The sequence below is a fragment of the Falco cherrug genome, chromosome 14, assembly GCF_023634085.1.
Source record: "Falco cherrug isolate bFalChe1 chromosome 14, bFalChe1.pri, whole genome shotgun sequence".
Lineage (NCBI taxonomy): Eukaryota > Metazoa > Chordata > Aves > Falconiformes > Falconidae > Falco > Falco cherrug.
In genome coordinates, this window is record NC_073710.1 from 18451003 (window position 1) to 18477998 (window position 26996).

Genomic DNA, 26996 nt, shown 5'->3' on the forward strand with positions numbered 1-26996 from the left:
AGAAAATGGCTTATTTTCTTTGAAGCGTCAATAACATTGTCAAGCATTTATCTAAGCAAACACACAGCAGAATGATTAAGTGGGGGTGAAACCAAATGCATGAGATACAAATTAATTTTAGCATTGTTTATAATCTGTACACTACACAATACAGAATGCTTAGCACAGGGGGAAAAGTACTGAGCTATGTACAAAATGTCAAAATGAGATATGAGAAATTAGTTGTTATGTAATGAGTTTTGGAAAGAAGCCCTGGTTTGAATCAGTAAAATCATTAGCAAAGACATTTCCTTACACCGGATGATGTAGTCTGAGTTTGAAGAATCACATTTCCTGTGCTTCACAAAGCACTGAAGAATATATACGACATTGTGGCCAAGGGAGAAATGTCATCAGCTCTCGTGTGTCTTGCACCTGGCACTGAGAAGCTCTCCATTTTCTCCAGCACCTCTGGGCACTACCAGTATATAATTGTGCAAATCAAGAAAGGTGAGAAGGAAAAAATATTTTTGTGAAGACTGGTGTGTTGGTACAGTTACCTACCAATTCAACAGAATATTTTCTAATTACAACCTAATCAAAACCTTCTGAGACCTATGCAAAACCCCCTTTGACATGAGGGATCTGAGAAGTCTATTGAACAGTTCTGTCAGTGGGTACTAAAGAACTTACAGCGGGCAAGAATTGGTATCCTTTGTATGTGAGGAAGTAAAAGCAGAAATAGGTTAACAGATACAGCCAGCCAAAGGACTGTATGTCCTGAATCTCCCCTCTGAAGCAAACAAATGAACAAAAAACCAAGTCTGTGTTTGCGACAGCAAAGAGGTTTCCTAGAAGGGACATGGAGAAATTGCTAAACTTCAGATGCTACTTAAAAAACCTCTTATAAAGTTGTCTGATTGAGACAATTTTCTGTTTTACTGAATAACTAGTTAAGGCTGTATTAAACTTCAACAGCTGTATGGTTAATATCAGAGTCATGTTTGTACACGGGATGGTTACAGCTATTTTGATGCTGCTCATGGTTAAAAAGAAAAAATATATATAATATGTAATGCAGGGATCTATTTTTAATTTTATGTTTACACCATTTATTTAAAAACACACAGCAAAAACAATTTTAAAAAAGAGAGGAGAAAAGTTAAATTACTTCTTCAAGGAAGCATCATTCTATATTTATAGTTTGGTAAATATAACATTAATCAGCTGGAAAATGTTCGGTAAAATATAAAACTGTTATGGGCTCTAGTTCAGAGAAATATACGTAGCAAAATATATCTAGCTTCTGTACTTCAAAAGGCAGTGCAAAGCTGCAGAACCTGTGGGAAAATCAATTTGCTGCGGCATCAGTGGCTTGCACAAAATTTTGCAGTGCAACATCTAGATTTCTTTCTTTTCTTTTTTTTTTTCTTTTTTAATTTAACTGATTTACTTCTCTATCTGAGCTGCAAAAGCATTCAGGTCAATCATTCAAGTACTGTTGAAATACTTGTTTGAAAACAAAAAATAGAAGCGTTGTGTTGCTAAAAGAAGTTGTATGAAATGCACATCTTTTTCTCAGTTTTGCCTTCATACATCACGGCTCAAGCCTGCTTTCCACTAAAAATCAGGACACAGTGATTTAAGAATCTCTACCCACTCCAAATGGACCCAGTAAGATGTCTCACTGGGTAGTTCTTTGAGCAGCATACCATGTTCCTGTTTGTGTTTTTAAAGAAAGATGACGATTTCCCCAGCTCGGTAGCATGTATGCTGTTCTTCATACCAAAAGGCAATTACCAGACAGCTGCAATTTGATCAAATCTTCATTGAAGGCAATAGATATAACCTGCCTACATGCATTTCTTCTGCTGAGAGGAGTGACAAAACGTGTCCACAATATAGTTTTTATGGATCCCTGTTCTGTGGCAGGATGATTTCTTAAGAATCATCCCTAGAGGATAAGCATGATATATTCCCTTCTTTGATGTGCTACGCAGGGACTTCAAAGAAAAACTTATACAAAATACATCCTCTTAAAAAACGCTTTGTTTATGAATCCCAGTTACAATTGCTAATGTAATTTTAGGTTGGCTTTTTAGATTACATTAGATTTAATTTTAGATTATATTACTATTTCTTTGACTGTATTTTGTCTGTACCATTATAAAGGTACATTTCTTATGTAAACTTCACTCTTGAAATACACAGTCTGAATATGGTACATAACCTGTCCTTATTTCACATGGTGATACCTGCTTATTTGGGTCTTTTCAATTGAGTGCCTTCTCCATCACGGCTGGAGCTTGCTGTTTTGAGGAAAGAGGAATGTATTACAGTAAGCGTTGTGGCTTTACTAGCTTGCAAACATTGTTCAATCTTGTGAAGCAAGATCAGGTTCTCTAATGTAAAATGCATTACTGCTAACTCTGGGAAATTCAATTCTAATCTTTCTTTTCCAAGGCATATCTTCTGAAAAGTGATGGGAAAAGTAAACTGTTGAAAGTTGGGAAGACTGGCGAATTACCGTTTTGCAACTCGCAATGTTTTCTGCCTGTCCCTCCTTCTGAACTCTGTTTAACTGCATGATAGTCAGGTCATTTGACTGTCAACATGTGCATGGCATGCACTGGGTATAAATATTTTAATAATAAAGGTGCAAATGTAGATTCACAGGTAGATTTAGAGATGAAAATGTGATGATCTTCAGTATTGCTAATATTGAGGTGGAAACCTTTTTATATTCACACCTCTACTTGAGTTTGAAGCAGGTACAGTGAGATGCTTAGGAGAAAACACAGAAACAAAAGGTGAGATGGGAACCAGAACCGCTAGGACTTGCCTTACGTTAGGAGAGCTCTGGTTTTGATCTGGTAGTGAACAGTCTCTGCGCCCTTAAGTTTCATCACCTCTTTTTTGACAGAGAAGATTTGTAGGGGCAGTAGTGAGGACTTTCTGCTGTGCACATGCATGAGCTCCAGGTGCTGGAGATGTCTAGTAACTTCTGGCTGGGGGTGGCCTGATGGGATGCCAGGATGCTTTGTCTAAAATGATTGACAGCACCATAGAGCAGAGAAACTCTCTCCTGGGTGGAGGGAATCAACTGATGAGCCAAGGTCTGAACTGACTGTTGAGAGGGACTGTTAGTTGCCATGCCCTTACCTCTTTTGGACCCTTGGGATGTGATCTGTTGTGCTACTCCCTCAAGTGCTGGGTATGCAGTCTGAGCAGCAGCCAGCTGGGATTGTTAGCAAAAGCTCTATTGACTCAGACACAGGCAGCACCTTTATAAGTAGTAGAAAACACAGAGGCAGTTAATGTCAAAGAACTCTTCTGCCTGTCCTCTGTATTTTGGTAATGGCTTTGGCACTGAAAATAACTGAAATAATGCCACTGAAAAGTCCATTGAAGCAAGATATAGCTGTGTCTACACTACAGCTTTTGTCAGTATGGAAATGTCAGAAAACATTATATTCAGAGCACAAATTGCAAGTATAGAACTGACAAAATAAATTTTGAACTGTGTACTCAAGTGTAATGCTTGCAACCTATCCCAATTTGGCAAGTTGCAACCAATCATGGATCAGAACCCGTGCTCCAAAAAGCTGACAGAGCCAATGTTGAAATCTGAATAATTGCAACTACATTTTCGTAGTAATTTAAATGGAAGAAGCATTGGCAGAAATTCATGAATAATTTACATAAAATAATTTAGCAGTCTGTGGTGAATAGAAAAATAAATGGCAAATCCAATAAATAAATGATTATTCTGAATTATTTGCTCTGCTCTGATGTTTGCCAAGAAGTGTCTTTTTTGGGATTTCTTAAAATGCCGGATTTAGACTCCTGTTTCTCAGGTAAATGCTGTCTCAAAGGAATAGCAGAAATGTACTTACCTGCCGGGGGGGAAAAAAAAACAAACAACAACAAACCAATACGAATCTGTAACATAGATTGTTTTATGAGGGGAGCATGTAAAAAGACCTTGTTTACCATGCAGCAGCTGCAATTGCAAAATCCATAGCCTTTAAAAAGAATTATTAGCTTATATATATAATGATGATTTATACACTGCATCAGTTTGTAATTATGTATAAAATTTTAAGATTTATGGAGGAAGTAACATCTGAAAAGAAAAAACCCTAATTGTCGTCTTTGCCTTTGGGAATGTGATATTATTTTAATAAGCAAGAAATTAATTTACACAGCACCAGTATTTGTTTCTACATAGAAAGGATATTGGGTCTATGTAAAAAAATAATAGATTTTTTTTTTAAATCTGGTTTACCTCACACAGTACTTCAAACAAGATAAAGAACACTAGACAGTTTTACTGGTTGGAAGGTGGTGTTTTTTTAATGGGGCACTGATGTTTTTGTATTTTTTGTAAACCTATTTAATTTTATTGTTTATTTAAAAATACTGAAATTTTGTGTTTAATGTAACTTAGGTAGTATTACTCATTAGTTTATTTGGCTAACACCACATAATGAACCTTATGGACCTGCAAGAGCAACTGCTTTTTGATCCAGAAATTCATTTGAATTTGAAAAGCTGGGGTTTCTTTTTTGTATGCTTTTTTCCCCTCTTGCTTAAATTAAAAATAAAAACCTTCTTAATATTAAGAGAAGAAGAAGAATATTTAATATTAAGAGAAGAAGAATAATATTTTGTTTGCTCTAGAGTGAAAAATCATGTTTGGAATAACTGGCAGAGGCAGAATTGTTAAAAAAAGGGTTGCTTTTGGTTTACCAAAAGTATAGGGCTAGTATTATCTTTCTCTGGGAGCTCAGCAATATGAACACTCATTTTAGATGCAGTTTTTCTGTCACACGGAATCAAACACTCTCAATGTTAATGAAATCTCTATGTGTCCTATGGCCTAGGAATTAAAGAATTCACTGAAATAACCAGTAGCACTTTGCTTTTGAATATATGAATTCCTTTTTCATTTGTCTCTTAACCATAATGTTGTATCACATTATGGAATCTAATTGCCATTTCTTGACTTTTCTTACTGATGTTATTCCATGTTGTATCATTTGCACAAACTGGAGAGGAACTGGTGCCTGCCCGTTAAAAAGTTGGTCCAGGTTGTATAAATAATGCCTAGCTGGGGATGGGAATGGAGTTGACAGTATTTGAAGCTTCTTTGTGCATTTTATTCCATTCCTAATAATGGTTAAATGCACTAGGTCAAGTTTCCAAATATTGGTGACTAGTTATTGTCCATATTCAACATTTGGATGCTCATGTTGGTACTACTGAGTTTTAAATATCTTTATTTAATCCTAAATATCGATTTGAACATCCCTAAGATTTTCAGCACTTCCTATATGTGCTTGCCCTTGAGATGGACTTTCTCAGGCAGTTTTTGTGGCTGTACTTGATTTCTGTAGGTCATAGTACGCATTTTGAACAAATGAATTTTCAATACTAGTAGCCAAAACCCATTTCAGTGCAAATAAAAAACTGATGGCTTCTGTACAAGGAGACAATGAAATAGATTTAACATGCTTATGAACACCTTTGCCATTTCTGAGAGTGACAGTCTTTGTAACATTATTGTCAAATGGTGCTTTCAGGTGGTAGTTAACTTTCTGAGGCTATTTTACAAGTGCCCATCAACTATCCTTTCGGTTCCAGATTTCTTCCCAAGCAAGTGTTGATGATTGCATCAAAGCGCCTGCTTTTCTTCTGGGGTGTGTGCAACTTTATGTGGTGTTCTGATTGAGACTATTATATACGAGTAGTGCCCTACAGACCTATGGCCAGTTGGCAGGACCCTGCAGTGGAGAGAGCCAGCTGGAGTTCCTGTACCGGCTCTGGAACTGGCTGGTGTGACCTCAAATGAGCGATTTACAGTTACAGAACCTGGAACTCCCAATATATTAAGCTAGGGTAAAAGTTGGTTTATTTTCCACAGCTATAAAATGAAGGTATTCAGATACTTTAAAAGCAAAAGAGAAAGAAAAACAGTCCCCTGGAACAGCAAGTGAATGCAATAGTAAAATATTTTTTACTCCTCTGGTAGTTTGTGAGGCTGAAGGAGGAATATAGAATTGGGAAACAGCTCTGGAAAAGTAACGAAGTTGAACAGTATAATTGATTGTCATTTACTCTATAGGAGCCTTCTGCAGAAAGATAGCGTCAGCAGAAGAGCTGATGGAAGGCAGGCACGTAAGCTGTAAGTCACTGTAAGAGAAACAATTCCTTGAAGAACTGAGCACATTAATCCTTGGTGCTTGCTCAGTCATGTGCTCTCAAGATGGGAGCCATGCAAGTAGCCTAGAGACTGACTATACAAATGGTATAAAGGCTTGGTCTGCGAAGACAGGCAAAGATGTGGGTGAATGTAAAGAGTCTATATTTTTTCTTGACTTCTTGTCGTGATTGGCCAGGTAACTGCATTTCACTAAGCCAGGGCTGCTGGGCTCTCATTCCTTCTGCAAGGAAATGTTCTCATATGTTGGGATTGGGAAACATCTAAGGTAACTGTTCTAAGTGTAGGAAATTGTTAGTAGGGCTGTGGTGTTTATGCCAGTTTAGGATCCCAGCTCTGTAATTTAGCCTTCTGTGAAACCTTACATGGTTAAGAATGTACTCTTTCTAGACTTGTCTCTGGCAGAACTTCAAAATATTAATGGACATCTGTCAGGGTTGTAATGAAATCTAGTTTTTTTGTCTTCAGCCTTGCAAGGAAATTCTCATAAAGAGGTCTGCAAAAACAAAGGTCTTGGAGGTGATGATGAAGAATTTGCTTTCCTAAAATAATGCCACATAAGCAACTTTAAAGCATGATGGTAACACTGCATCTATATCACTCTACATTGAAATACAATAGCAGACATTGCCAATGCAATAATATGTGTCATCCGTTTTGAGACAGCAGAGTTCATAATAACAGAGTATTTATGCAAAACATTGAAGAGTGAGAGACGGAGAGGCAGGGAATGAAAGTTGTCTAGCAGGCTGAATACACAAAGCCTTTGGTACCTGAAAACTGATTTTATTTTTCGTTAATATTCATTGATGCAAGTTCTAGTCTATTGTTAAATGATTCTAGTGAATCATTACACATCCATCACTTTGAAATGTTTAAGACAAGTGTGGAGTTGTAAACCCAATCTTTCCTACTGGAATCATCACCAAAGTTGCATTGTGGAAACCATGTTGACGCTACAGTTTGATCATATTCTCAGAGTCTGCAGGGCTCTCAGCATGTTTGCAGAATTGTTTCTGTATGTTGTGTTTACATGCATTGTGTAACTGTTCTCATTTTCTTGGTATCTGTAAGAAAATGTATGGCATTTTTGTATTCTCATTTCCTCAGAATCTGTCAGCTTTTGAATGTGACCCATCTGTTGGTGAGTGAATGGCAACTGTTTACTGCAGAATAAAGCATGTGCTAAAATGCAAACATACAGCCCACAGAAGCATAGAGCTAAGTTTAATTAGCTGAAGAGTTCATTTAAACTTCAAACTACCAAGTTAACTCACTAGTCAGTGGAGTTTATAATGTGTTTTTTCCTAGATGCTTGCTAGACAGGGAAGCTGATAATACTATATTTGTTGCTAGGTGATGAATTCTGATAACCTTTCTGCTCCTAGATCTATATATGTCTTATACACACACTCTGATATAGCATAACTCTTTATTTACTCCTCAATTCCTCAGCAGAACTACTACAAAGTTGCTAAGCAGCCATGTGTATAAATATATAACATTGTCTCACTTGAAAACTTTTGGCAAATCACATTTGCCAGAATGAATTCTCAGTTTGTCATGTTTGTAGCCATTAGCAAAGTGCAACACAAATGAGGGATATCAGTGTACAGAAGGATAGTGCTTTATTTGTCACAAGAGACTAATGCTTTAGAAGGGGACATGAGCTGGAAAAATGCACAGATTTAGTGTTGTTCTTTTTTAATGGGTTTATAACCAGAAGCAAAGTAAAGATTGACTGATTATTATCTTACCTCTTTAAACTTCATAAGCATTGCAATCATTGTGGTTATTCTAATGTGAAAGAAAAGAGACAGTTATTCAAACAGATATGCTAAGACTTCTGCATTTCGATACTGCAAAGTCAGGTGACAGTCTAGGAAATCTATATTGCTAATCCTCAGGGCAGTCAGCACAACATTTGCAGTTAATGGTACCTATACCAAGTCTAAAGAAAGAGAGAAGGGAGGATGAGAAATCTTGGGTTTTTTCGTCTTTTTGACTTGGAAAAATGAAAGTAAATATTAGATTTTTTTAAAATAAATTGATTGGGGGTAGGTCCGCCACTGAGTGACTGGCAATTTTCTTGTGTTGGCAACTATGATTGTACATGGAATTCATGTCGTTTTAGAGAGAACTGTAATTTATTAAATCTGAGAGTACACGGTAATACAATTTTAATTACACATTGATTACCAAGTCAGTGTTGTAATTACTGGGTGGTAGGCCAGCACCTTGTCTCCAGGATGATCAGCATATGAAATTACATATGATGCTTACAAGAAATAATATAAAAACTATATCACTTGAAAGAACATTATTCACTAGGGGTATTCTGGTGTCATTAATCTCCACACAGGAGATGTTCTGTTTTCATTTTTTGTGTAATGCTTTTTTTCTACAAACGGTCCCTGTTGTGGGTGTTCATATCTGGGATGTTGGCTCGGATAGCTTTTCGTTGCACCCTTTTGTCGACCTTGAGGTTTGATGTAAGGAAAACTACTTGTTGTTCACAGCTTTCTGCAGAAACTGTGAGTTATTGGCCTGATCCATATTCCTGGAGCTGACAAAAAAACCTTTGAGTTAAACACTGCGTTGATCTCAACCTTAGCTTATAGTTGCATTGATGCAAACTAAGCTGGTCACGTCAAAAGTGCTAAATGTGCAGTGCTAAATGAAAGTGGTTATTCACCTTTGGAAACCAGCAAGCAGCTAAACGGAGCTACCAACCGTAGTGTACATTTGAGATGTAGACTGTGTTAAGTAATTGACATGGCCTTTTGTTGTCATTTGCTTCATATACAGTGCTACTTTTTAAAATGTGAACATGTGTAGCAACGCCACCCATTTAAGTAGCAAATGTGAATAGTAGTGTCTCCTGGCTCATTGGATAATCACTACAGGGCTGTAGTCTTACCTGTTGTTTGTTCCCCGCCACGCGCCCCCCCCCCCCCCCCATATTATTTTTTAGTTATTAAAATGAAGCAGAAACTTCAGTAGTCTGACATTCTTTCCTTGGTTTATCTATATAAACAAATTTCAGGTTGCTTATAAGTGATCCTGACTGACAGAATATAGTTTCCCTTAGGTCAATTCTTTTGTGGAAGATGCCAAAGCCTGTCTTTCTTTAAAGTATAAAAGCCTGTGTTTGATGTGAATAGAAACTGTTCTGGGAATGACTGTGCAGAGCAAGATTACATGGTGCAATTTTAATTACATTGTTCTCAGCAGTGCTACTTGTCTGATCTTAGTGTGAGAGTCAAAATTTGAACCAAGGTTATTTGGTTCTGTAACTGTTAGTCAAGCGCTGATATTGTTTGAAAGAGATGATGATAAGTTTAGCAAGTTTAAAATCCAGCAGTTTTAGGAGGTGGCTTTCCTCATTAATCTCAGAAGTTTTGTACATTAGCAGACTGCAATTAAGCAGTTGGTTGTCCCATGGTTTATAGAATGATCTGTGTCTTGGAGTTGGCTTGATACTTGAGTAAAACAAAAGCTTAACTACTAACTAATATTGCAAATTTAAACACAATTTAGATTTTATGAAGGCATTCTGAAAAGCTATTCATGAAGTGTGTCCCAGGGCTATATTTTAATAACCTGATTTTTAGACTGAGGACTGAAAAGGAGTGTAGATCTATTGTTTGTGCATTTGTTGGATATGTGTAGAAAAATTAACTTTCTACTGGTGACTTACAAAAAGATTGAGGGAACTCGCTTGAGAGAACTTGGTAAAAAGCATTAAGAGAAATTGTTATTTCTCTGTCAGGTTCATTGATGGGGAAGATGAGAAGGCAAAAGTTTTCACCTGGAAACAGGAGGAACTTTGTTTCAGTTTTTCACTGGGAAAGTTGAACAATCCACTGAATAAATGGTTTGAGCGGATCTTCAGGCATGATATTACTCATTCAGCAGCTGGGAAAATAGGCCAGCAACCTACAGTATCCATTTTGAAAGGAAAATATTACACAGTGGATTTATTACTCGCTCTCATTTCCTTTTATGTATTGTAAATGATGCGTCATTCTCTATTTCTGAAGCAAACTCCTGCCACTGAGTGTTATTTGGAAATTAGTTGCACATAGCACAAGCTGAAAGCTTTATTCCTGTGGATGGCTTTAAAGAAAACTTTATTGTATATCAGGAAAGACTTTTATATGATTATGAGTCCGGGCAGCTGTATGTAGATGTCCATGTGTGTATGTATATTTGGTTGTTTGGTTGGGGTTTTTTTGGGTTTTTTTTTTACATTTCCTAGCATGTAGTGACTGATAGTTTGCTTCTTATCAGAGTCTTAAGGTTAGGAAGCAATCTAGGAAACTTACTGTTGACTTACAGATTAGTTGTAATTTCACACAGATGGTGACACCAAGATCCAAGATTGAGAAGATGGAGGCATTATTGCCTCTGTCGCAGTATTTGTTGGTAATGGGTAAAAAGAAATTTGAATTGATAACTTATTAATGTAAAGCTCTTGCACTTTGACTTCTTGTCTCAACATACTGGTACAACAAGAGAGATGTATTAGGCAATATTCTTTCTCCCATCTCTGGAAAAAAACAAGTGTATAAGGGTGCAAGTGACTGCCATGGTATAGGACAAAATATTTTTTATAATAATAATTTCTTCTTCCATCCTCAAATCACAGACTTATTTGTGCTTCTCACTGAAAGAGCAGGCTAAGCATCCACTCCTCCAGTGAGGCCCAATATTTCATTTCTGTCATTTAATAAGTTTTCATACTAATAGCCAAAATTTCAGGCAAACCTAAATGTGTGCATAATTCAGTGAATCTTCTGTTAATCTAATAGTATATTATAATTTCAATTAAATTAACTTAAGACTCATAGAAAAATCATCTTAGCTGAGCATTGACAGAAGCTTGTCCCATTAAAAAAATAAAAGAAAATAAAAACCCCAAGAAGTTATGACAGATCACATTAAGAAATGACAGATCACTGTAATTATAACAAGCCGACCTTGAAGACAAACAGTTTTAATTGTGAACTTGAGGGAAAATATCCCCATGACCTGTGGCTAATTGTCTAGTTAACTGAAAACCCTTACTAAATAAATTTGTGGCTTTGGAAGCATTTTAAAGACATACTGGTGTAAATAAGGTACTTTCTGTGCCGGTTGCACAGTAGTTATTTCCTTGTGAGTGATTGCTTGTTGTTGCTTTTTGACACCTGCTGGCAGAAATTTGTTTACATCGTTAAATCTCCTGGGACACTGTTTCTTCCCCTTTATACAACCTCAACTGATTAGTTTTCAATAAATTACATATATCAAGAAATTTGATTTCGGCAGCAATTAGGGTGACTGCTCAAAGATCAAATGTGTCTTTGTGCAGAAGCCAAGAAAATTCATGGTCAGTAGTATACTGCCACTTCACGCTTGTTCAGCCAGCGTTCAAAGGAAATTATCCATTATATCCCACTGGAAATTCCTGTACAAACAGAGACTTCTGTCCCATCTTTCTCCACTATAGTATACAATTAATTTCACATCGACAAACTTCTCACAGCAATGTGCAGAGCCGCAACATATTCAATACATTTGAATGTCTTTCATTCTGTCTGCTTGTGTCTCAGGCTCAGCCAGTGAAGATTTTGTTAAGAATCTAAAGTTAATTTCATCTTGTGTTCTGCTGGGGGTTTAGCAAAATGTTATGTAAATCTGCTAAAATGGAATAATATTGATCATTTGCATTGCAATGGGAAACTCTTTCACTGAAACTAACAAAGTTAAAAAGTCTTTTCTACATATTGCTTCTGGGTTTGGGGTCATTTGGACTGTTCAAAATCAATGCGGTGTTAATAGTGAAATGTCATGTTCCTCCATAGATGTGACAGTTCCTTTGAGACTGTAGCTTCACAAATGTAGTATCAGTTTAAGTGTCCTCTGCATTTACAAAGAGACAATAGCCCCATTTAAACTGAACTATATGTTATGCTCAGAAGATCAATGACTGATATAACATCTAGGTTTTGATTTTTATATTTTTCTTCGGATACAGTGACTGACATCATATTTTTGTGAAATAGTAATTTATCTGTAGGGCTTAGAGTGGAAGCTATAGTATTACTGTGCCTTATAATGCAGCCACTGACCCAGGAGATCAGTCAATAATGTGTCTACATTGTAATGAATAAGTCAAGATAACTTCCAGCAGAGAACAACTCATTACAACTCCTTCCACTTGATTAGATTTTTGCCCTAAGTGAGACAACAGGCAGCAAAATGATGTGTGAAGGTATCATGTAATGTGAGTCGGTGAAGTCTGCTGGGGGGAGGAGGGAACACCTTCAGTTTTGACTGTTGTGTTTGTATTTTCCTGTAATTTCAAGCAGCCAGAAACTGCTGATGGAGCCCTGTTGGTAGAATACATTTGCTGAAGAGCATGAGATGCCATCAAGAGATCACCTTCCTGGAAAGATCTTCCTTTCTAGGAGAAAGAAAAGAGGGGGGCATGGTGGAAAAAGGCAAGAAGCAGCGACAAATTTGCTGACAAAGCTAGGAATCCTTGAGTTTGGTGCTGATGGAGCCATTTTGCTCACATAATGTTCCCTGAAAATACTCACTGGAATCCCAAACAGCAACCCTAGCACTGCAGAGCTAATATATTTTGCTTCAGTGCTGGGCTGATACAAGTTGTGAGGCTTCTGGTTTTAGGGCTGGGTTGTTCAGCTCTAGCTTAGGGTACCTGATGTGACACTCGTATCTAGGCAAGTGGTGTTGCGATGTGCTGGGAGAAAGGAGGCAGAGCTTGGTAGATGTGAAAAGATGCCAGAGTCCAGTGTTGGGCATAGCGGAGAGCAAGGAGAGAGAGCAGAGCATTGCTAATGTGGGTCTTCAGTGTGGAGCGAGTTGCTTGTTCTGGAACCACGCATTGTACCCATTACACAAAGGCAGAGGGAACCTTCACTCTAGTATTGCTTACGGCTTGGGTGAGCTGTGCTACAGAATTTCAAATTGTAAACAGTTTTCCCAGCTCTGCTAGGACTGTTGGTGGTAGCCAGGTAATGCAGGAGAGGGACAAATATGATTCTTCCAGTGAAAATGCCACAGCTGTTACGGGCTGCAGCTGGGCAAACCCTCATCTTTCTTGATCTATGAAAGCTTATCTGCTCTCTGTGATATATTTTTGCTATGCATTTTAACAGCACAGAAAAAAACCCTGACTATTAATAAGTACCATTTATATTGTGGAAGGGTATTCTCTGAAGGGCAGGTACGTATGCTTTAGTGCCCACTGGATGAACTGTTGGCCTAATTTTTGCATTTTAACAGGGCTATGCACAAATCTGGTCACCACACAGAAATTGCACAGAGATGTTTTCCCGTTTAGGTAATCAGTTTGTTTTTTGTAGACATTATACGTGCATGCAAGTATAAAGTCTATTGTTTAGTACTTGTTCTTCCAAAGTAATTAAGTATAGATGTGTATTTGTATTAAGTAATTCTTGTTATATTTTGATGAACATGGTACCATTACTCATGTTTCCTCCGTTTTTTACTACCTGGATGCTAAATAAGTCATCATTATAATTTACTTCAGGGCCACAAAAAGACATTATACAGGTACAAGAGAATCATAAACATGTAGTGGGAGATAATAATGTACTATTGCTTCCTGGATTTTAAAAAACAACAAAAAAAATCATTCTGTAGCAATTCTGCTACAGGGCTAGAATTTAACATTAAAATGTTTAAAAAAACCTTCAAAAGGGATTTCTTAACATTCACTTTAAAAATTTTCTTTAAATGTTCAATAAGATTTTTTTTTTTTTGTGCAAAGTGGTTTATAGTTATGCTTGCAGCTTTTCTAAGCCACAAATCTATTATTTCTAAAGCACTTTTAGGTATGAAATAACGATAACCCCTTTATCTTAAGGATCATCCTTTCTGACTTAACTGTTGACAATGTCTTGTCTGGACTTTAGGCTGCTCCAAAAGTGTCACGGGGCAGCATTGTTCTCTTTCTGTTTTTTCCTTCTGCTCTTCAGGTATTTTTGCAGAAAATCAGCAGAAATAAACATGCTGTGGGCTCCCTGCCAGAACCCATGTTCCAGAGATGATGTTGAAGGCATCTCAAAGGAAGGGAGAGAAGCTGTTTCTCCTAATTGACAATATTGTTGGCTTGAAAGGCAGGATTTCTTTTGTTTCTCAGCTTCCTTTGCCATTAGCCATTATAATAGTTTCCTCTTTTGTTCTTGGATGGATTTAGGTTGTCCATATATGTTGGTTCCAGATAAATTTCTTCTACTTCACATGGACATAATAATTAATCTCTTGAAGACTCATAATACTGCGTTGCTATTAGTTTGTGTTGGGCTGCTATATGACACCCTGTACCAGAGTCAGGCATTTGACAGTGTGACGAATGCTGTCACATGGTGGCCTGTTACCATCTCCTTAGTTAGCTGCCTGCAGCCAGCATCAATGTTCATTGATAACAAGAGCTTTGCTAGGTCATGGTACTTTATGAATTTTTATATAGAACAATAGCACTCAGAAGCATTTCCATTTGCTTCAGCCATCACTTTTCTCTCTTTGTAGTTAATGAAGCTCAGCTTTGTCAGTTTCTCTTTGACTTCTCTATTTTACTAGTATCATTGAGCATGGATGACTTTTTAGCAGAACTGAGGGAACCCTGCTGGGCTGGAGAGTTGTTGCCTTTGTGCAGCTATAAAGTACTTTTCTTGCATCTCTAGACCTCTGACAGGTACAGCTTCCAACTTGTGGTTTCAATATGATCTAAAGTTATTTGTTAAAAAGGATGAGAAAAAATACACAGGATAATATTCACATGATGGTGTAATTCCCTCATTTGAACAAAGCTAAGTTGTTTATAAAAAGGTTCCTAAACTTCATCAATAGAGTAATTAAGTATGTGTTTGGTGTGTATTTTCAATGTGAAATTTCTTCACTGAGGAACCATTTGGTTGCTAGTTATTAGCTAACATGAAAATAAGAATACTCCTACATAGAGACATACAGAGTAAGTTTTTGTGTGCTTATAGACAAATATGCATATTTAATCAGAATCATCTGTAGAGATTTTGTCAGATAGAAGATTATGTATTCTGTATTCTTGTTCAAAACAAATTAAACTTCTGAGCATTAAAATTGGGGAAAAAAATTACTTTGATAGAGGGCTATATCAGTCTAATATATGCTTTTGAATTTAAGAAATCTGTTTCAGCTTGTTTTCCTTTCATATAGTTTACAAGAAATCTAACTGCTAACCTTCCAATGTTTTAAAATGATACTCTTTAAAACATCTGTGGCTCATGATCATAAACCTCACAGTTGTGTCGAACCCTCACATATGTATATTGTAACAGTGAGAATGGGATGCACTAAAATTATGAATCCCAGGAACTTGAGATTTATTGCTGAGATTATAAAGGGTAGTAGTATTTCCGATTACAACTTCAGTTTCCCATCATTACAGTAATGGACTTGGGATTTTGCACAAAACTCCTTTTTACAACAGGTCCCTTGATAATAACAAGCCCAAAGTCAGCGATTAAAGCCTTGACATGCATGCAGATATTACTAATAATGAATATTGCTTGATGCACAAAAATATTATGCACAATTCATATGTGAATGAGCTTTCTTACAGAAAGGAGTAAAAGTCTAATATAGGAGGCTGAGAAATGAACAGAGGGTGATGAGTGACACGCACGTTGTTTTTTTTCACTGAGAGATGCTTGGCAGTGTTTTCATTTTGCTTGTGTGGAGTTTTGGAGCCTGTCTCATACCATGTGGCATATTAAGCACAATAAAGATGTTCATTTGGCAGCTGGAGCATGACTAGGAACATCAAGAGAGTCACATATGCATCCGTAAATGAGGAACTCCACCTTCATGTAAATAAATATTAGATCATTGTTTTAATTACCTATTGAGTTCATGACAACGAGATACTATCACTGGTCACGTCTGGTGTAGCATTACAAAATTTTAGTTTAGGGCTACAGCTGAACAGTTGCTGTTATTAATTTTTTGCACTGCTCTAGCACCTTGAACACCAAACATGAATCATTTTGTTGCAAGTGCCGTACCAACACGGAGGGAACAAGTGGTCTTTGCTCTGAAGAGCTTTGTAAGCTTGTAAGTAGTTAGACTCCTTAGGCTATAACACAAGGTGAGTGTGCGGTAGGATATGGGAGCTTTTAGTGTGTGTGGCCACTCTCACCGGGCTGCTATTTATCCACTCTGTTATAATGCAGCTGGGTCGTATGAATAATATTATTTATTCACCTCACGGCTTTCCTCACAGCTAATCTGTCTGACAAATGCATAAACATTATAAACATCATCATACATCATAAGGATCATACGTCATCACGGTTGCCAAGCAGCAAAGTGTTGTGTATGGGGAGACCACCTTTTCATTTCAGGCAGACTGCCAGATGGTTTGGTCTCTTTTCTCCATGAATCTTGGCAGGCTCCTTAGAGCATGCACTATCCATCCAAGTGACATGCATTTTGGTAACTATTTTTGATTTGTTGGTGCCTTGGGGATTGTTTAAACACTAATCTGAAAAAAAATCTTGGAAGAACTCTTTGTAATGGAATGTTTTATTTCTGAAAAAAAAGACATCCATACCTTCTTGAAACCTGGTACTTTTGATTATTTAGCTTCTCAGTGGAACTGTCTGAGCTGTTTTCTGTTTTCCTGCATGTGCTTGTTCATCCTGTACTCAGAACTTCTCAGTCCCATGCTCAAATTTCCTTCAGTCCTCGGAAGAGAGTTCAGTGTCCAGGGCTCAGCTAGATGAATAAGCTGTGTAGTAAAGCACAGTGATTAATTAACTGCATTTTTGTAGTTTTTCTTTTCTTGAATGAACCCCACATATATAGGCCTAATATAGACCTGAAAGGACAGGGACATTAATTGAATCTAGAACCTTTACGTGTAGAAAAGACTTAAAGGTGCCACCTAGTCCATCCTCTTGATTTAAAGCAGGATCAGGTACTGAGACCAGTCTTGAGTGAGCTTTGGATTAAGTTGGCATTCCATTAACCTAGTGTTAAAACCCTGCAATCGTAGGTATTCAGCATGTCCTCAGCACCCTCTTTTAATGGTTAGCTGGAAAGATTTCTTCAATATCTGTCTGAACCTTCCCACAACTGATACCCACAAAGCCCTCTCTAGCTTCTTGTTATACTAGTTAGTACTTGGAGGACATGAGGAGTAATTAATCACTCTTTTACACTGAGATTTGTACACAGGCTTTGTGTACAAAACAAGTTTTCCTCACTTGAGCATAAGAAATAAAAATTCTATTTGTCCTATATTTATTAGGCTATGCTTTTTTAGAGCATAGGAAATGTGTAGGTTGGTTTAAGAGGTGTAGTGCCACAGGTGGGAAACCTGAGTAAGCTGAAACTCTTCAGGTCTCTCCTGAGTGCCTGGCAGTGTGGGAAAGTTTGGTCAGTGCCAGGGCCAGGTCCTTAGGCTATGTAGCTGCTACTGGAGCCTGGTGCAAGCAGCTCAAGTATTGTAATTTTTTTGGTATCATTTGACAGAAGCCATCTGAATTTAAGGAAGCAAATGGTCCCAGTGGGTGACATCATGACAATGACTGGGAATGCAGTGCAATCTCATGCAATGTTCCCTGGTCATCCCAGTCCAGGAGACGACGTCATTCTAATAACGTATATTTGCCCCTGACTTCAGGGTACGGATTTTATCTAAGGCTACAGTTCCCCTCCACTCTCTTTAACAACTGGCTTCAGTTCCATCTCTGTTGGCCCTTGATCCAAATAATCTTCAATGTCCTCTATCCTTATGATCACTTCACCTACTTCCACTCACTTCTAATTCTCTCCTACATATCAGTACTTCTCAGCGCCTTCCCATTTTCTTTCCCTCTCCTTGCTATTAACCTTGTCAAATACTCTTGTTTCTGTGGTAGAATTGGGAATTGAAAGCATCAGTGCTTTTGGATGAGATATGGTAAGAAAACAGTTTCCCACTTTTAAACAACTCTCCTTCTGCCTTTATTGGAAAAAGTTGCAGGGTTTCATAAAGCAAGGTCAATAAATGAGAAAAACATAAAAGGTCTAGAAGTGTCAAATTCATAACTCCAAGGAAGCATAGAATATAGATCCAAATATTTCTCCTGGTTCCATGTGTTGAATCTGCATGCAGTCTTTGAATTTCTGCAATGCGTGCAGATGGCAGCAATGCAGGAACCTCAAGCTTTGTGAATGCCGAGGAGCAAGGTGGCAGAAGTACACTCCCAGCTAGCTTCTCCCCTCTTTTTGAAGCATGACACAGTGTGGCGTATTCTTGAATGTGACCCGTAGTGTTTTGCTGGGTGATGCTGTAGTTCTGAACTATGATGTTTATATTTGAGTAACTACTTTATCATAGGTTTTTTAGACTTTAAATATATTTTTTTACTTTTTACTCCTGACATAATTAATTTCTCAGAGAGTGATGCCAAATTTTCCAGTTGTAAGACTGCAGATCACCAAAAGTTTTTGACTATGAGAAGCACATATTTATTCACTATAACAAGGTACCTTCTTAGGACCTTGTTTCATTGTTGTTTGGGTGGAGGCTTTTTTGTTTCATTGTTGTTTGGGTGGAGGCTTTTTGTTTTTTGGGTTTTTTTTGGGTGGTTGGTTGTTTTTTTTCCATGGGAGCAAAAGAATAAGTTAATCTACTCATAATTCATAATTCATCAAGGCTATAATCTATACGCTGATTAGAATAGACAGTTTCAACTTCCCACATTTGTGGTGACAGGAGAACGTTTTTCTTTTTTTTTGTGGGTTGATAGCTTTAGGAGATTGCAGTGAATCTCTTAAAATGCCTGTCATGTCACCAACGTAAATTGCAGTGGGTGGTTTTACACCAGGAAGGTCTTGCTGACTGACAGCCTTCTGTCAAAACCCCACTGTGAGCACAAGACCCTTTCTGCAAGGGTTCCTGGTCATGGAGAGCAGCACGGGCAGCACAGTCTGAGCACTGTGAAATTGTTCTAACCTGCTACTGCTCCCAAATTCTGTGTTTTTTCTCCCTGCTTCCACTGTAGGGTAAGACTTTGCAAGCAGGGGTCTGCGGCATGACAGACTGAGATAGGTTTGTCTGGAGGGATCGGAGTATCTGAGGGGAGAGAGCTTTTTGTTTCTTTTTTATTTATAATCCCTCTTGCTTTCAGCAAAATTCAATGAAATGGCAAATGAGCTGATGAAAGTCTGGTTTGTTATCCCACTGTGACTCCAAGGATAGTTTTCTTGCCCTCAAGTAAAGCAGAGGAAATGGGAGCAGCTTTTAGTTAAAAATGTGTAAGCAAGCCTAAAAGTTCTGCAGAAGCAGATCCTTCAGGTGCTGGGTTAGTTTTTGTGCAAGAGACTGGCTAATATAGAGCTCGGACTCCTCTCAGAGGAAACTCCTGCACAAATTCACAGAATCACAACTTTGTTCTTTTAAAATCCCACTTCAGGTTCCTAATGGCTTTGTCAGTGTGCGGGCTGGGTGGGGCTCAGGGCTCTGTGAGGAGAGGCGGGGCAGCTGCGAGCTGGACAGCGCCAGTTCCAGCAGGTTCCAGCAGGTTCTAGGCGGTTCCAGCTGGTTCTGCAGCTGCCTCACCAGAGGGCGCACCTGAGCTCATTAGCGCTGCTGGTGAGGACGGGGCAAAGCGCGGCCTGGGCGTGAGGCGTGAGGGGAAAGGTGTGAGCGGGAGCGAGCAGCGTGAACCCGGGGCGGAGGGGGAGCGGGAGGAAGGGCTCCATGCGCCGGAGCGGGATCCCCGCGGCTCTGGGAGGACCCCGCGCAGGAGCAGGTGGGTATGTCCCGAGGGGAGCTGCAGCCTGTGGAGGGGACTCACGCGGGGGAGAAGTGTGAGGAGGAGGAGCCGCAGAGGAGCCATTAGGTACCGGCTGTGACCCCCCTTCCCCAGGCCCCCGCTCCCGGAGGGGAGGCAGAGGAGCTGGGCATGAAGGAGTGAAGCTGGGCCTGGGCAAAAGCACGGGGAGGGAAGGCTTGGGTTTAATTTTGTCTTTTTCTCACCCTCCGAATCTATTTTAATTGGTGATTAATTAATTTTCTCCAAGTCAATTCTGTTTGGCACGTGACGGTAATTGGCAAGCGATCTCCCTGTCTTTATCTTGACCCACGATATTTTTCATCGTGTTTTCTCCCCTGGTCTTGATGAGGTGGGGGAGTGAGAGAGCGGCTGGGTGGGTGGCTGGGTGCACCCCAAGGTCAAGCGACCACTGTCAATTTGGCAAATAGTGTCCCATGTCTTGTGTTCTGTTTCTTATTCTGAAGTTTGAGCATTTGAGGTTTTTGCTTTTGGCCAATTCTTAATTTAACATGTCTCATCAATATTCATCATAAAATGAGGTTGTATTGAAGTTCTGGAACCAGCAACAGTTCTTTTTCCCTGTTGTGGTTTTTGTGATTCAGTCCCAGTGAATGTCCAGGGAGGAAGGATCTCCATGAGGTCCTCTGGCAGCCCTTTCTTCAAGTCTGGAAGTAGTTGCAAAATCTGATGGAATTTTGGTGAAATGTGGCCATCTGCTATGAGATTCTGTCTGTGCTTCAAGACCAGTTATAGAGATTAAATAGTCAGGAAAAGCTTAGGTATTGGCCAGACGGTGAGAGAATCTGGGATTATTTTTTTTCCTTTAAAAACAACGATCCAATACAGGAAGTCTATACAATTAATTTAAACAATTATTCAGAGTGCTTTATTTGCAGTAAAACCCCATTGTCTTTGATCTTCTGTAGTTTGTATCCCTGTCTGTATTCCTTTCTGAATGTGTAATGCAGTTTTTAAAGATTCAATAGAAATGAAGTGTAAAAACAAAATAGTGATAACATACAGGTAAGTCAAAAGTCTACACTGACTGTAACTCAAGGAGTAGATGGGGAGTATAGAACGTATTGTCTAAAAAAAAGAAAGCCATTCTCATGCAAATATATTGTTCTGAGATGTCAAAACCTGAAAAATTTACTTAGCAATTACAAGTTTGTGGTGAAGGCCTCTTAATCATATTAGCTGGTAGTTACATCACTAATATTTTCTCAAATATTTTGTGCAAAGTGAAATCTACTGCAGCTGGAGAAGAAAAACTTGAGGCAAAGTCTCAAAACTTTGTACTTGAGAGACATTTTCCTCTTTATGTCAGCATTCCTAAATATTTTACATCTTTCACGTAAAGTGAAACAGTATTGTTGGCAGCTGTGGTTGTAATTAAAAGTTCTCAATCCTTAGCTATACAAACAGTACGGCTCATGCAATATATCACAATCCTGGTAGTTCGTAAGAAATGTTATAGTTTGGTTTTTCTGTTAAGTAACACTTTTGCAGTAGACTGAGGTTGAATATTCTGTAAACAACCGCTTCCAAGCATAAGGATTTACTGTATATCTGAAACCGTTTTGCCAGCAGAAGAGCCTTTAGAGATCCTGGGTTATGATGAAGAAGTTAATAAGGACTCTACTGCCCGATTTGTAGAACTAGGTGTGCATTCTGTGCATTTGATTTGAGTGATCACAAAATGTTCATGTCCAGAGTGTTTTGTTTACCTCCTTCCTCCCCAATTAGCATGGTCAAAATCTCTTCATCCTTCTGAAAGCGCATATTCATAACATTTGCCTATGAATTATAGTAACACAAATATAAAGCTTCTTTGAAATGTTTTCCCCTTAGATTGGGAGACATTTCTTCCTGAGATCTGTAGACAAGCCAATAACATAAAGATGTTTGAAGTCTATGTTCCGAAGTATATACTTATAATTGTGTTTTTTCTTTTTTTTTCTTTCCCTCCCCTAGTGGAATTTGATGACTGCAAGGGGAATAACAAATTGAACTTCGAAGTTTCTAACCCAGACTTTAAGGTGGAACGTGACGGGTCTTTAGTTGCACTAAAGAATGTATCAGAAGCTGGCAGAGCCTTGTTTGTCCACGCGCGGTCTGAGCATGCTGAGGATATGGCAGAAATTTTGATTGTTGGAGCAAATGAAAAACATGGTGCATTAAAGGTAAGATAAATATAAAAGATTAGAAGAAAGTGCCAAGGGGATAGAATCTTTTAAGTTGGAAAAGGTGTTTGAGACTGGCAAGTCCCACCGTTAACCTAGCACTACCAAGTCCACCAATAAACCGTGTCCCTAAGCGCCACATCTATAGGTCTTTTAAATACCTCCAGGGACAGTGACTTAGCCGCTTCCCTGGGCAGCCTGTTCCAAAGCCGGACAACCCTTTCAGTGAAGGAAGTTTTCCTAACATCAAATCTAAGCCTCTCCTCGTGCAACTTGAAGGCATTTCCTCTTCTCCTGTTACTTGGGAGAAGAGACCAACACCCACCTGCCTACAGCCTCCTTGCAGGTAGCTATAGAGAGTGATTATGTCCCCCCTGGGCCTCCTTTTCTCCAGACTGAACACCCCCAGTTCCCTCAGCCACCTCTCATAAGACTTGTGCTCCAGACCCTTTACCAACTTTGTTGCTTCTCTCTGGACACACTTCAGCCCCTCTACGTCCCTCCTGAAGTGAGGGACCCAAACCTGAACCCAGTGTTTGAGGTGAAGCCTCACCAGTGCCAAGCACAGGGGGACAGTCACTGCCCTGGGCCTGCTGGCCACCCTGTTCCTGATACAAGCCAGGAGGCTATTGGCCTCAGCCACCTGGGCACACGGCTGGCTATATATTTACATGTGCCATCTAGGACTGTAGGCTGTTTTAATCTGTAAGCAGAGATTAGAATCTGTCTTCAGTCTAGATATTGCTGTAACATTTTAGCCCTTAGTTTAACTTAAAATAGAAATTTGCCATCTTTTGAAAGATGTATTGCATCATCAGGTGTAAATGCTAAACATTCATAAAGAAGTGATTCAAATGAAAGAACTCAAGTGTCAAAATTGGCTGGTTCTTCTGATGTACATTATAACAGATAACCACAGTTTGGCCACAACTGAAAATGGAAAAACACTGTCTAATTGTGTAATTTAGAATTTACAGAATCTTCATGTTCACTCAAAGTCTTAAGTGTCTGAGAACTAAGTCTATGTTGTGGAATTTAAATTTTCATGTAGGTCTGCTTATCTGATTTTGTTATGTGTTAACTATAAACACCTGCACACAAATAGCAACAGATATTTAAACTTTGTCTCTATGCACTAGTATTTTTTGTTCCACCCTGTTCACTGAATGTGTCCCTTCTTTTCCGCTTCTGAATTTCAGTGTAATACTAACCCCTTACTATGGGGGGAAAAGTGCTTCACTAATTGATAGAATTGTTTACTTCACACCCATGAAAGTGTAACAAAAGGAAATGTGAGATAGCCTTTGCTTCTGTGTCATGGCATTTAGGTGAGAGGCAGGCAAGGCAGTGGCTTATTAAACTGTTAAGCCTGCTACCTTCACAGAGCTATAATTTCAAGGAAGTATAAAGAAACCATGACAAAAATGACTGATCTGTTGTCTTATTTTGGAATTTAGGCTTTCAGCTGCCAGCATTCTCATATATCCAATAATAGCTTAGTATAACTTAAGTCTTCCATTTAAAAAAGTTAGCTTTAGGGGAAAGGTTGAACAAACCCCTGTCCATGGCTGAGGAAATGTTTTGATCTGCACTTTAAGCAGAATGTGACGTGAATATAGATTGCTAGCAGGAAAATACCAGAATGTGTAACTGCAGAGAGCTGATCAGAACACTGAAATAGAATTGAATTGTATTTAAATACGCTGTTTCCTCACAAAGTTAAATTTTAGCAAAGTCATACTTCAGAGAGTCTTTTACATGGTGGAGCTGTGGATTTAGGACCACGCAGTGCCAAATTCAGTGTAGGAAAGCTGCACTTGCTGGAGTTGGGCATTCGGCTGTCCTGTGTCTCAGACTAGTAATGCATTCTCCTTCTGATGCATTCACAAGAATGTTCAAATTTTGTTTTCGCTCCAGGTTTTGAAATCTTAGGAACAGTTTCAAAATGGGAATTTTCATCTCCAGATAGAAGTTACTGAAACCACATAGGAGTTTGAGACATCTCTGACAGGTTGTCTGAAGTTAAACTTCAGGGGATTGGTCTGAAGATCTGATTCTCTGAGAATCATTCTGTTTTATTGTGGTTTTCTTCTAGAAGCAGCCCTTCAATGTCTTTGAGGGGAGCTATTCTATAGAAGTTACAATCTAGGGGAAATCTTGTCTTGTAGTAAGGACTAACAGGTGTGTATTTGCACAAGACTATAACATAGCTTTGCCAGTGACCTTTTCTTTTTATGTCCTGCTTGGGTTCTGAGTAGTATCCCCTCAAAGTGTTCCAGAGATATTAATTAATGCTTAGTGTTGAAATCTATCACCAGACTACATTCAAAAGCCAAGTCTGATTTGCCCCCGCTTCTGAATTCTCTTCCAATCACTTTGTGTTGATTCAGAGAAAGAAACCCAGTCTAAATATGGCACATTCTGCCACTTGCCCGTCTTCCCTCATAGATGACTCCTCAAAACAATATTACAGCATCATCTCTACCTGCATTCATAACTTCTATATGGATTTTGATATTCAGCTCATAAGTAGATTACACTTTAGTATGGGGAGTCTTGGTGTGTGCAGTGCCACTGGGAGTTACACGATGAGGATCATGCCCTTCTTCAAGGGAATATAAAGATCTTTAGGGCTGGCTGTCCTACTCTGGCCTCAGCCAGCACTCTGTAGCTGTTACGTATTTTTTTTTTTAAACAACTGTTTCAGTTATTGTTTGCCTATTTTAAACACAACGCAGACACTCTTGTCACTCTGTCATACTTGAGAAGGATATAAAGATTTTAGCGTCCTATCTAAAGTGATTTTATGATAAATTTGAACTTAATCCTGTACTTTTGCAGTCTAAATGTGTCAGCATGGAAACAGCAGAACTGCTCCATCTGTTTATGCAAGGAATCTTGGCTACAAAATGCTCAGATGGATCCTTAGTAATTCAGCATAATTCTGTAGGGTTAAGATGAGCACATGCTAGAGCACTGCTTAGCATTCAGTACTTAGAGTACAGTACCTTGTTTAATTAGGGGATAAGTAGTTCTTAAGTATTTCCCCACTGCCAGCAACTGCTGTTTCTTTTCTGAAAGCATGTAACCTACATCTGTGAAATCCCATTGTTAATGTTTCTAATTGCAGATTCCCAATGTGTTTGGAAATGACTGACAACAATGATCTCTAATGTGCTGACTGGCAGTTCAGAGCCTAGGAAGAGATAGTATAATTCATAAAACTTTCTGATTGCAACCAACCATACTTTAGACAAATACTGAAAATATTTAGAGGTGTAATCTGGCATGTGCAGAAAAGCTTTTGGTATTCCTGTGGTGGAGGGGTGTGGTTCTTTACTGCTGAAGATGTGGGAATATTCCAGCTGGCCTTACTGATCACTCCTACATGGTTAACTTCATGGCCATAGTATAGTCAGTGGCTGCTAGAATACCGCTTACTATTTAACTCTGCTTTTTGAGTCTTAAGTGCATATATATTAGATCTGCAGACCCTGCGTCTCAGATCAAAACCACCTTTCTATTAAAAGGTGGCCATGACAACAATATGAGTAGATGGTTCCTCAACACCATCAGCCAACTTCGCTATTGCTTTCTGATCACAGAACCTTTTGCAGGGTCTAGTGTCAGAAGAGTACATATAGCACTGCTACTTTTCCAGATGTCTGAATGTTTCTGCAAAATATCTGTACCTACAGATATGCATACATGTTGTTGAGAGCAAAAATCTGTATGTCAGATTACAGTGAGATTTCTTTCTACAACCTGTTGTTACTGCCCCTTTCCTCTGATGGTTTTGGCTAGATATATTGGTTTCTGTCTCTCTTGACAGAGGGGAGTATTCACAAAAAAACCCCAACAACCTGTCACTTTTGAGAGAGATGTAGAATGAGTGTACAGAAGGGTTGCCAAGGGCCTATGGAAGGTGTAACGTTATATTGTGTCATTTTTAATAGTTCCGGGTGTGTACACATTTGCACCCTCAGGCAGTCGGAGTGCTCAGTAAAAGAAATGACGTTCCCTTGCATTCACCATGGGGTAGGGCTGGTGAGGCATGAACATCTGTGCTTGTGCTCTGCTTTGCCTGATGTTTGCTTAATAACCTTTTACACAGTCAGGACTTAAGTTCTTGGTGACATTAAAAAAAGACATGGAAATGTTTTGATTCACCCAGGACCCCAAAATGAACTTTGGGTTCATTCTGAATAATTAATCGATTTGCGAAGGTTTGAATCCATAATGGAAAAATAAATCATTTGCAAACCCTAGCTGGGAACAAACTGACTGAGCCAATAAGTGGCAATATTTTATTTTTTTTTTTAGCTTATGTCTTACCCAATGCTTTGCCCCTGCTTTGTTTTAAGGAAATAGTAGGTAATTTTATGGAAAAAAGTTAGAAATTTGATCACATTTGAGCATTTGACAAGAAATAGTGGATCTATTTATTTATTTATTTAGACAGTCTGGTTTTGTGAAAGGTGGCAAGTATAGCCAATCTTTTGTAGAGTCTCATAACAAATTGTGAGTTGCAAAAGGCAGCAAGCTGGGCATTGAACAGCATTCTTTAAAGCTAAATAAAATGGTTGTCTGCTTATCCTCCCCCTTTGTAATCTAACACTGATTTTAATGAATATACCCTTAATACACTGGGACCTAAATGGAAAACCTTGGGAAACTTTCTCTGCTTTTTTCAGTGTGTTGGCAAAATGCAAACCTTTCCCCCCACCTAGCAAAGGGAGTTATTTAGAACTTTTATTTGTTATTGCATCA

General features: G+C 38.6%; 1 protein-coding gene across 2 annotated transcripts in view; it reads left to right on the plus strand.

Annotated features, from left to right (window-relative positions):
• CDH13 (cadherin 13) overlaps window positions 1-26996 on the plus strand; it is a 508729-nt gene that overhangs the window by 150371 nt on the left and 331362 nt on the right. For both annotated transcript variants that reach the window (XM_005432359.3, XM_027803288.2), the window contains exon 3: window positions 22018-22226. In XM_005432359.3, the coding sequence (XP_005432416.1) occupies window positions 22018-22226 (209 nt within the window). The remainder of the gene's footprint in view (window positions 1-22017; window positions 22227-26996) is intronic.